This window comes from Jaculus jaculus, chromosome 19, assembly GCF_020740685.1.
Source record: "Jaculus jaculus isolate mJacJac1 chromosome 19, mJacJac1.mat.Y.cur, whole genome shotgun sequence".
Lineage (NCBI taxonomy): Eukaryota > Metazoa > Chordata > Mammalia > Rodentia > Dipodidae > Jaculus > Jaculus jaculus.
Window position 1 is genome coordinate 52,623,210 of NC_059120.1, and position 12,073 is coordinate 52,635,282.

A 12,073-nucleotide genomic window follows, 5' to 3' on the forward strand; every position below is an offset into this window, starting at 1 on the left:
GTTTTTTGTTTTTCGAGGTAGGGTCTCACTCTAGCCCAGGCTGACCTGAAATTCACTATGGAGTCTCAGGGTGGCCTCGAACTCACAGCGACCCTCCTACCTCTGCCTCCCGAGTGCTGGGATTAAAGGCGTGCGCCACCACGCCCGGCAAAAGCGGAGTTTAAGACAGACCCTTGCAAGCACGCCTAGGGAGAACAGAGAATCTTTAGGGTCCTTGGTCCTAGAACTTCCAGAAGGCTGTTTTTTGTTTTTAGCGGTGGTGGTGGCAAGGGGGATCCCTGGAGCGCCCTGCGGCGTGCAGAAACCCGCGCCTCGTGCGCCCTCTAGCGGCGGCGCGCGGCGCTCCAGCCCGAGGGCGCGGGGCCGGGGCTGCGGGGCGGGGCGTCGAGGTCCCATGGCGGGCGGCGCGCCGCGCTTCCTCCGCGCGCTGCAGGCGCCGGGCAGACCCGAGGCGGTGCCCACGCGGGTGCCCACGCGCGTGCAGGAGCCGGACCTGCGGCAGTGGGGCCTGACAGGTGAGCGGCCCGCAGGTCGCGGGGGGAGGCGGGGGGAGGGCGATCCCGCTTGGCTGGGCCCGGGATCCGCCGAGACCGTGCCCGGACCCGGGAGGTCCGACTTCCGCCCGGCCGTGTGCCCGGAGGCCTGGCCCGGCAGCTCCCCGCGATGCCCACCGCGCGGGGATCTTTTCCCCCCCCCCCCTTTTTATTATACTCTTCTCTCTCCCCTTTCCTCTTTTTTTTTTTTTTCTTTTTTCTTTTTGGTTTTTCGAGGTAGAGTCTCGCTCTAGTCCAGGCTGATCTGGCATTCACTATGTAGTGTCAGGGTGGCCTCGAACTCACGGCGATCCTCCTACCTCTGCCTCCCGAGTGCTGGGATTAAAGGCGTGGGTTTGTCGTCGTCCCCCCCCCCCCCCCCAGCGCGTTGAGTGAGCACTTGATTCGCTACTGGTGACCTGTGCATTTGGACGCATGGGCCGAGCAAAGTTTGTCTTCTGGTGAGTGCTGCCTTTTCAGAGGCCAGCCCACCTGCCCTTCTGAGTACCTGGGTGCCAGGGGGACGCAAGCCCAGCCGCACCCTCGCTCTCAGCCTCGCCCATCTCCTCCTCCTCCTCACTTTCCCCATGGGAATGTAGTGGTGGCTTAATGGAATGGTGTGATGCTGCTGATGGATTAACATCTTATGGATCCGTTTATTATGTTTTGGACGCTACTAATAGTGTTCTGTTAGGTTCTGGGTATAGACATGAACCAAACAGCAACTCGGAGTTTGTAGACTATCCAATGCAGTGTTTTTAAAAGTATAAGGCTGGAGAGATGGCTTAGTGGTTAAGGCGCTTGCCTGTGAGGCCTGTGAGGAACCCAGGTTCGATACCCCAGAGCCCATGTAACCAGATGAACGTGGTGGCACATGCGTCTGGAGTTCGTTTGCAGCGGCTGTAGGCCCTGGCTTGCCTATTCTGTCCCTCACCCTTTCTCTATCTGCCCCCCTCAAATAAATAAAAATAAAATGTAAAAACAGATATTTAAAAAATATATATATATAAGGAAGTATTCATTAAGCACTTGCTGTGTGCCTAATATAACACTAACTGTGAGGTTTTGTTCTGGGCAGGTGGTGTAGAGACTGCAGACACCAGCGAGGTTGAGCCCCTCTGTTAGGTGTCTGGATAGGCATTAGCAGACTTGGAGGCCATTGAGGATGGACCCTGGCCTCAATCAGCTGTGGGCTTGCCTCTCATTTCCCCCAATAACACTAATTTTTAAAAAGGGAATTATCACAAATGCCCTCTTTAAGATGAAAGTACCCATATGAGAGGAAGGAGGGTGGAGGTATCAGGGCTATAAAGGAAGAAGTTACTTTCCCTTTGGTCAAAAGAATAGAACCTGAGTTCTGTCTCTGGTCCTGGGTGGAGACTTGACATTGTAAGCTAACAGAAATATATTATAAAGGCATACTATTGGCCACTCCCTTAAGAGTTAATCCTACGGGGTCCATTTGCCTGGTCAGGACACCACCATTCAGGGAAGTAGATAATTACACTTTCCAGAAGCCTCCTCTTTGATGCAGTTGCTTGAAGATCTTCACTGTTAAATTTGTCAACTTTTCTGACTTATAATTCTTAAATTATTTCGCCCCCCCTTTTTTTAAAATACAAGGCCAGCCTGGGACTACAGTGAGTTCTAGATCAGTAATATATTCTCCTCTTATTGGCACATTTTTATTTTACTTACTTACTTACTTTATTTATTTATTTAACAGAGTAAGAGGGGAGAGAGAGTGAGTGTGAGAATGGGCACGCCAGGGCCTCCAGCCACTGCAAAAGAACTCCAGATGCGTGCACCCCCTTGTGCATCTGGCTCATGTGGGTTCTGGAGAATCACACCTGGGTCCTTCAGGCTTTGCAGGCAAGCACCTTAACCACTAATTCATCTCTCCAGCTCCCCAAGTTGACTTTCTCATCAAGTGGATTTAAGAAACAATGACAGGGGCTGGAGAGGTGGCTTAGTGGTTGGGCGCTTGCCTGCGAAGCCTAAGGACCCCAGTTTGAGGCTCAATTCCCCAGGACCCACGTTAGCCAGATGCATATGGGGGCGCATGCATCTGGAGTTCATTTGCAGTGGCTGGAGGCCCTGGTGTGCCCATTCTCTCCTTTTCTCTCTATCTGCCTCTTTCTCTCTCTGTCTGTTGCTCTTAGATAAATAAATAAAAGTGAACAAAAAAAATTTAGAAAAAGAAACAATGACAGGTTGTTTTAGGACTTTGAATGGATGGTATAGGGTGACTTAATTCTGCTTAAAAAGTAATTGGAGGTCAGCAGAGTTTTAGCTATCTAAAAGCTTCCCAGCAAATGATATGGCCAATAAACTTTGGAGCTCTGAGAATTTAGGCCATATTCTTCAACAGAGACTTGTGACCTTAACTTATGTATGTACTGAAATGTATATATATTTTTTATTTCCAGGGATTCATCTACGCCCTTATCAACTGGAGGGAGTCAATTGGCTAGCCCAGTGCTTTCATTGCCAAAATGGCTGTATCCTGGGAGATGAGATGGGCCTGGGTAAGACCTGTCAGGTAAGTCACAGTGGAATAAACACAGTTCACTTCTATCTAAATAACTTCTCACTCAACACAACTCATTACCATCTTTAACTGCTACAGCATGTGTTTAGTAGGATGTGAGATGCTTACAATCTGTTACGAGACCACAAACGTGGAAATGATTTTTCTGCCTCCCAAGTGCTTGGGATTCAAGGCATTTTTGGACTGCTTTTTTTTTTTAATTTTTAAAAATTTATTTATTTGAGAAAAAGAGAGAGAATGGGCAAAGACCTGCAGCCACTGAAAAGGAACTCCAGACGCATGTACCACCTTGTACATCTGGCTTACGTGGGTCCTGGGGAATCAAACCTGGGTCTTTAGACTTTGCAGGCAAGTACCTTAACTGCTAAGCCGTCTCTCCAGCCTTGATTTCTATTCTTTAGTGGCTTATACCCTGACACTGGAGGTTCAGTCACACGAATACCGACCAAGCCGTTGATTGCTGACTAGTGAAGGAATTGAATGCCATCAGTTCCTTGGGCAGGTTTGAGGAGTGCGACACCATTTCCCCAGGGGAATGGGGTACTCTCATGTGTGGAAGACAACACACAGCTGCTTTGTAAAACAAGTTCTGTTTGTTCTCTGGGGTTGTGCGGACTTTGTGGTTGTTTTGCCTGAGAAGATGTGGTCAAAACTGATTTCTTTTTCTGTGTTCTAGACAATTGCTCTGTTCGTTTACTTGGCAGGAAGATTAAATGATGAAGGACCATTTCTGATTCTTTGTCCCTTGTCTGTCTTGAGCAACTGGAAAGAAGAAATGGAAAGGTGTGGAGTAAATGTAGATGGAATTTTATCGTTTACAATACTTGCATTTTTTTTTTCTGGATGATATACTAAGTGTGATAAACTATTATCTTGTCATAATGAGTTTATTCTAGAAAGCTCTGAAGGAAGGTAGACACTGGGAATCTGGTAGGGAGAGAGCATTCAGTGGATGCCGTTGCTATTTTATGGCTATTTAAAAGTCATAGTCGTTTTTAGTAACATTTATTGAACTAAAGGAGAGCCATCCTTTTTCATAGTGAAATAAGAAATAGCTCAACGTGGGCAAAGTAGTTTAATTTCCAGAGTCCGCATAGGGCCCTCTTAGACTTGACTGTTCTGCTGAAACAGTTACATGGAACTTAACCGTGAGGTTTATCCATTACCAGGTAGTATGTGGAGGCCCAAGGTCACTTTGTGGCCTTGTGAGATCTCCATGTTGTAGTATTTCAGGAAGTGTGATTTCCAGATAATCACACCCTGTCCCATGGCTCTAATATTTGGGCTCATCTGCCTTTTTTTTTTTTTTTTTTTTTTTTTGGCTTCAGATTTGCTCCAGGTCTTTCCTGTGTAACATACGCAGGTGACAAGGAGGAAAGAGCCTGCCTTCAGCAAGACCTACAACGGACATCACGTTTTAATGTGCTGCTGACCACCTATGAGGTATCCATGTGTTTCTCTGTAGCAAGAACTCCCAACTTGGCCCACTGGAAGTTGTTAAATCCTCCGAGATTACATGTGAATACTTTTGAGAGGGCTGGAGAGATGGCTTAGTGGTTAAGGTGCTCGCCTGCGAAAAACTCACATTTGAATCTCCAGGTGCCACGTCAGCCAGACACACAGTGACAGAGGCACGCAATGTTGCACGTGCACACAAGGGGGCGCACGCATCTGGAATTCAACCGCAGTGGACCTGGCACTCTAATTCTCTTTTGGGCATGCATTAAAAAAAAAAAAAAAAGTTCTTTTGGGCTTGCCCCAAAAAACAAAAACAAAAAAAACCCTCCCCCACCCTCCGGGAGGAAAATCTGTCTTTATCATATTTTCAAAGAGGCGTTGTGGTCCTAAGAAGTGAAGGGACATTAAATGTCACAGCTTCACAGTACTTAGATGTGTCCCGATCCATGCCCCCCCAGATCAAGGAGACTGGCATCCCAGGGAGGTGACACTCTTGCCTCTTGGTGATGAACAGCAGGCAAACAGGGGAAGGGGCCTGTTTGCTGAGCCATCATGCTTGCTAACAACCATAGGCATGGAAGATACTTAGCTCCAGTTTTATTTTCAAATCCTTGCTATAAAAGACTTTTGTAATGCTGGAAGGGAAAGATGATGACATCAAAATAAAAGACTGATTGAAAGGGAGAGAGGATTTGATGGAGGGTGGATTTGAGAGGGGGAGAAGGGTAGTGGAGGGAAGGAATTATCATGGTTTATTGTCTATAATTATGGAAGCTGGCAATAAAACATTAAAATAAAAAAGCTTGCTAAGCTAACAAGAGGCCACTGTAAGCAAGACCTTCCCTTTAACCATAACCTCCTTTTTTGGTTTTTTGAGGTAGGGTCTTACTGTAGCCCAGGCTGATCTGGAATTCACTATGTAGTCTCAGGGTGGCCTCGAACTCTCAGTGATCCTTCTACCTCTGCCTCCCGAGTGCTGGGCTTAAAGGCATGCACCACCACGCCTGGCCTCATAGCTCCTTTTATTTGTAAGGCAGCACTACTTAAAGTTACCCTTGGAGATTTTTCTTTTTACACACTTCGTGAATAAGAAAGCGTTAAATAAACTTTTTAAGAGAGTTAACAGGGAACGAGAAACTAGCTGTTAATGTCAGTATTTATCAATTCATCCTTTTAAACGTCTCTTTCTTTACTTTTCAGATCTGTTTGAAAGATGCTGCATTTCTAAAATCGTGAGTAGGCTGCACTACTTCAAAACCGTCCAGGGGTCACGAAGCCAGGTCTTTCCCTCACTGTGTGGTGGCACTTTGCCACCCTGTGTGTCCTGGTGTGTCTGGTGTGTTCTGTGAGCCCTCGTCGGGGCGAGGCATGCAAGGCAGGCGTACTGTGTTAGAGCCTTCTCTTCAGCTGCATGTCTCCGATAGCCTCAAGCTTCAGCTTCTTCATCTGTAAACTGGGCTCATTAAGGTTCTTACCACGGACGGCTGTTGTAGGTGTTAGTGCCATTCAGTTGCTCGAGGCTGGTAGCGAGCAGTGCCGAGCTTCCTCCCATGGCTGCCAGCCTGCGTAGACGTTTTCCCACACTCCTGTTTGGAGACTGACTTACTGTAACACAGAAGGTGAATAACTGGTTCCTGGAAATATGCTAACGGAACCATCAGTGCCATGGAATTAACTGCAGAAGGGAGTTTGAAGTCCATGATCGTCAGTTAAATTTTGGGGCTTCTTACTGACTCACACTTAGACAAAACTCGTACTGGTCCCCCACCTGGCTGCAGGGATGGGGTGTCACGGTACATGATGATGTCACGTTGATACATACGGTATATGATGACGTCACGTTGATACATACCACAGAAGTTCAGAGCTGGTGTTAGGAGAAAGGAAGGAAGAGATCTTGACAGGGTTTCATTCGCTGGAACTTGTGCAGTCATGACACAGCCTGGCGGGAATTTTGCATTTCTAATATTCAGAAATGGACTTCTGACTTGTCTTGCTTTGAAGTACCGAAGACTTAGTGTCTTTTCAAAAGTTTGTTTTATTTAAGTTTCACTAAGTGAGCGTATCATCTTAGCTTTTAGGAGAAGAATATATTATGGAATATATGTTCTCTCTGTCTGCTTTAATTTTTTTTTTTTCTTGGTTTTTCAAGGTAGAGTCTCACTCTAGCCCAGGCTGACCTAGAATTCACTATGTAGTCTCAGGGTGGTCTCAAACTCATGGTGATCCACCTACCTCTGCCTCCCGAGTGCTGGGATTAAAGGCGTGCGCCACCACGCCTGGCTTTTAACTTCTTAGTGAAAACTTCGATAAGTATAGACAGTATACCATGATCGTAATCTCCTCTGTGACCCCTCTTTCACCTTCCTAAACCACCTCTCTGCAGAACCCCTTCTTTTTTTCTTTTTGGTTTTTTGAGGTGGGGTCTCACTTTGGCCCAGACTGACCTGGAATTCACTATGGAGTGTCAGGCTGGCCTCGAACTCACGGCGATCCTCCTACCTCTGCCTCCCGAGGGCTGGGATTAAAGGCGTGCGCCGCCACGCCCGCCCCCCTTCTTTTTTCTAGTTAGACTCTCTTCTGCCTCGATGTCATTGTCACGCAGTTCTTGTGTAGGTCGGGTCAGCCTCTGCGATGTCATGAATTTTGAGGCCATTTGTGTCTGAAGACAGTGTCGTCCGTAAGCACTCCTCCTCTTGCTTCGGCTCTTACATTCTCTCCGCCACCTCTTCCGCAAGGGACCCTGGGCCTTGGCAGGTGTGATAGAGACGTCTCAGTGCTGAGCACTCCACCGTCACTTCTTTTCAGCGCTGTGGTGCCTTTTGAGCCATCCCAAGAGGTCACCGCCCTCTGAAAAGAAAAGCTTCTCTAACCAAAAGTGAGAGTAGCATTAATATATGGGCATAAACACAGGTGTTTAGAAGGCAGTTTTGTGGGCACCATATATTATGCATTTAGGCAGACAACAGTTGTAGTCCCCCCCAAGGTTTATGACCTCCCCAGCCATAGGCTTTTGACTAGGTTTTCAGTACCAGGCATGAATTCCTTACATCTGGCCAGACAGACCTAATGTGCCAACTGGTGTGATGGTAGCATCTATGTTTCATATATGAAACCAGCTACTCTCAGATTGGACTGGAGGCCTGCTCCGCAGGAGGGAATTAATGCCTAGTAATGTTTTTATTCTTAATATCAATCTGAATTCTTGTTGACCAACAAGCTGGAAAGGAACTGAGCTATTCCAAGAGCCGTTAGTCATAGAATAAATAACCCTATGGCGACGTGAAGTCCAGTTGATGGATAGTGAGGATTCATATCCTCACAAAATAAGGCCATCGGTGGGAAGAGCAGCAGCCTGCCCAGTGTAAGTGTTTTTGTAGCCAAAGCCTCTTGGGAGACACTGTTGTTATCTAACTCTGCAATGCACCCTTTGACAGTGGCCCCAGTGATCTTCATGTTAATAAGCTCACCTGAGACACTTCCTGGACACTTCTATTTCTCCATTAAAAAAAAAAAAAGCCACTTCTTTGACTGTTATGATGATGGTACTTTCTCAGTTTTTTTTTTTTTTTGGTGGGTTTAAATCCCAGTTCTATTTTTCTGACCTTGACCAAGTTACCTTCTGAGCTTTCCGTGCCTTGTTGACCCAGTTGTGGGTACTTGCCATATTCTGTTGGGCTGAACAGCAGTCACGAGCTCAATATTGAGCACATAGGAGACGGGCGTTAAGTGTTGCCTCACCTTCTGGCTTGGTTCCTGCCCTTCTGCGTAGTCTTCCCAATCTTGGAAACAGTTCCCTTCCTTGAACTCCCTTCTATGGAGTCTCTTAGATAGGAAGGCTGTATGGATATATTTCTTTTTTTAAAGGCGTGGTGGCGCCCACCTTTAATCCCAGCACTCGGGAGGCAGAGGCAGGAGGATCACTGTGAGTTCGAGGCCACCCTGAGACTACAGAATGAATTCCAGGTCAGCTTGGGCTAGAGTCAGACCTTACCTCAAAAAAAAAAAAAGAGAGAGAAAGAGAATGCATGTGCCAGGGCCTTTCAGCCTCTGTGAACCAATTCCAGACACATGCGTCCCCTTGTGCGCATGTGTGACATTGCATGCTTTCATCGCTGTACATCTGGCTACATGGGACTTGGAGATTCAAACATGCATTCTTAGGCTTTGCAGGCAAGTGCCTAAACTGCTAAGCTGTCTCTCTAGTCCTGGATATATTTATAATAGAGTTTGGAATATATTTTTTCTTAAAAAAGCAATAGTTGCAGTTTTATGTCGGAGCAGGTTGTGAGCTCTGCGTTTCGAGTTAAACACCACTGAAAGTTTGGGTTTTCTCTCGCAGCTTCTCTTGGAATGTTCTTGTTGTGGATGAAGCTCACAGGTTGAAAAACCAAAGCTCCCTGCTGCATAAGACACTCTCAGAGGTAAATGGACAGGACAGTTGTAGTTTTGATATTACCTCGCCCCCTATTCATGACTCTCTTTTTCAGAATTTTAATTTCGGGACACACGTGAGCAGAAGACACAGAGATTGTCCTTTACCCCCTTGCCCTCTCCCCTGAATAGCTTTTCCCGCATTTCCAGCACTGCCCAGCAGTGAGGTGTGCTGACTTAAGCACTGTCTCTTAGAGGCCGTGACGTGCAGGTTCGCTCCCAGTACTGTATATCTGTGAGTTGGGTGAACGCATACTGACATCTCTGCACTGGTGTTGAAGCATAGTGGGTTCACTGCCCCCCAAATACTCTGTCCCAGTTACTCATCTCTTCCCTTGAAGCCGCCCTTTACAAATAATCAGCCCCATGTCAGAGTGCATGCCTGTGAGCCCAGCACTGGGAAGGCTGGTGTGGCGGGGGCGGGGGGGGGGGGGGAGGAAGGGGGAGGGGCTGCCTAGCGAGGCTGTGCTTCAAAAAACCTAACAAAAATAGTTTAGGCCTGAATAGAATCAAGTTAATTGAAACTCCCCCCACCCCCAGTTATATTTCTGCAGGGCTAGGTGAACTTTTTTTTTTGTTTGTTTTGTTTTTTTGAGGTAGGGTCTCACTCTGGTCCAGGCTGACCTGGAGTTAACTCTGTCATCTCAGGGTGGCCTTGAACTCAGCTCAGGGACGCAGGGAGGTCATTGCTGCGGCCTCTCTTGGGATTCCTGATAGGTATGGCTGGGATTACAGATCAGTAGATGGGTGAAAAGAAAGTGCATGTGTTTATGGAGCTGAGAGGTGGGAAGCAGGATTCTGGGAGAGAGTGTATCCTCAATATTGTTTTCAGTTTCTTATGGAAGTTGTAATTAACCTACATGGAAGTGGTTATCAATTGATCTGCTTCCTCCCAGTGTGTTTGCCAAGCAGGGCTGCACGAACAATCATGTCGGCAAATACTAGTCACATGGAGTGTGCTCATTGATTGGGGCATGCCACTTTTCTTTTCTTTTAAAGAACTGATAATTTTAAAAAAATGTTTTATTTTTATTTATTTATTTGAGAGAAAGAAAGAGACAGAGAGAGAGAGAGAATGGGTGCTCCAGGGCTTCCAGCCACTGCAGACAAACTCCAGACGCCCCCTTGGGCATCTGGCTTACGTGGGTCCCAGGGAATCAAACCGAGGTCCTTTGGCTTTGCAGACAAACACCTTAACCGCTAAACCATCCCTCCAGCCCACATCGCTTTTCTTATTAAGAAAACAGTATCTTTTGATTGCTCCCTGGTCAGGATACAGAACGAGCAGAAAAGGAAAACACACTAGTAATTGGTAGATGTATGCATGCATAGATGTATCTATGCAAACATGCATAAGCACTTTCAAATAAAAATACCTTAAATATCCAAATCTAGTATATGTACCTTCATGAAAATATAGTATTTTGACGTTTAAAATAATAGACATACATAGGATGTGGCATTCCCACTTTGCTACACAATTGTCATTCTGATTGTATAACTTCTTGTTAATGTCAGTTCAGAGGTTGACCTTGCTAATAGGGATTAGGTCAATATCCATTGTTTTCCCTAGCCTTTTATTGAATTAATTGCTAATGTTTAATTATTGGTGAGAAATTTCTTATTCTTGGTGTGTTCATTTGTGGCTGAGGTTTGGGGAAGCCCTTTCCATTGTGTTTGTGTAGGGCAGGATGCCCAGAAGCATCCAGGAGTCTTGATATACCATGGGGTTGTACAGAAGTCATCTTTTGGCATAGATCTTGCTTCTTGCCTGGAGGGGCCTGAGGCTATAGTCCAGCTTCTCAAATTCTTTTTTTTTTTTTTTTTTAATTTTTATTTATTTATTTGAGAGTGACAGAGAGAGAAAGAGGGAGAATGGGCGCACCAGGGCCTCCATCCACTGCAAACAAACTCTAGACACGTGTGCCCCCTTGTGCATCTGGCTAATATGGGTCCTGGGGAATCGAGGCTCGAACCGGGGTCCTTAGGCTTCACAGGCAAGCGCTTAACTGCTAAGCCATCTCTCCAGCCCTCTCAAACTCTTGAATATACACATACCGCCTCAGTTGTATCAGTAAACCCCTCTATGTAGCTCGTACACAGAGTTTGAATCTCCATGTAGACTGCAGCACAGCAACCACGCCAAATACTTGTAATACTGTGGACTTCATAGAGTGATGCCACATCCTTGTAACCCCATCTTCTTTGTAGGTTTAATAACCCCTTTTGATAGTGGAAACCAGAGTTATTCGTCACAGGACTCAAACCCAATCCTCCGACATCCCACTAAACCCTGCTGCCCGCCATGTGAATCAATGTTCCAGCGGGCGGCTCAGTCCTTCCCAGTGGGGTGGGGGGGTCTAAGGTTTGTTCGTTTCTGTATTTGAGTTCTCAGTGGTCTTCAGTCTCTTGCTCACTGGGACGCCCATCCAGAACAGCCTGCGCGAGCTGTACTCCCTCCTCAGTTTTGTGGAGCCCGACCTCTTCTCCAAGGAGCAGGCAGACGATTTTGTTCAGCGCTACCAGGACATCGAGAAGGAGTCCAGATCAGGCAAGTTCCTCTTCTGCAAATCACCCGTCCCCAAGAAATCTTGTCACAGAAACTGCCCTGCTGCTTAATGGTTAAGTAAAGCAGAGTAAGTAAGAAAGAAGTGCTGACCAGACAACTTGCAGGGAGGTAAAGACCCACAAGAGAAGGCGAGACGTGGGCTGGAGAGATGGCTTAGCAGTTAAGCGCTTGCCTGTGAAGCCTAAGGACCCCCGTTCGAAGCTCGATTCCCCAGGACCCCCTTTGGCCAGATGCACAAGGGGGTGCACGCGTCTGGAGTTCGTTTGCAGTGGCTGGAGGCCCTGGTGCACCCATTCTTTCTCTCTCTTTCTTTGCCTGTCTATCTCACTCAAATAAATAAATAAAAATAAACAACAACAAGAAACATGTCAGTGAGCTTGGGGAGAAAGGTGAACTCTTACACACATGGGGAAGCATTCATTAGTATAGCCATGATGGAAAACACATTGATGGAAGTTTCTCAGGAAACTAAAACTAGGGCTACCATATGCCCAGCAATCCCTCTATTGGGTATATGTTCGAAGGAAG

General features: G+C 46.7%; 1 protein-coding gene across 2 annotated transcripts in view; it reads left to right on the forward strand.

Annotated features, from left to right (window-relative positions):
• Window positions 1-400: 400 nt before the first annotated feature.
• Chd1l (chromodomain helicase DNA binding protein 1 like) overlaps window positions 401-12,073 on the forward strand; it is a 44,585-nt gene continuing 32,912 nt past the window's right edge. Inside the window, exons 1-7 of one of the 2 annotated variants that reach the window (XM_045138211.1) lie at window positions 401-515; window positions 2,963-3,075; window positions 3,761-3,867; window positions 4,413-4,527; window positions 5,743-5,774; window positions 8,885-8,966; window positions 11,365-11,527. In XM_045138211.1, coding sequence (XP_044994146.1) covers window positions 3,052-3,075; window positions 3,761-3,867; window positions 4,413-4,527; window positions 5,743-5,774; window positions 8,885-8,966; window positions 11,365-11,527 — 523 coding nt within the window. In that variant the 5' untranslated portion in view covers window positions 401-515; window positions 2,963-3,051. Of the gene's footprint in view, window positions 516-2,962; window positions 3,076-3,760; window positions 3,868-4,412; window positions 4,528-5,742; window positions 5,775-8,884; window positions 8,967-11,364; window positions 11,528-12,073 lie in introns of those variants that run through there. The other variant, XM_045138212.1, reaches the window with a different exon arrangement.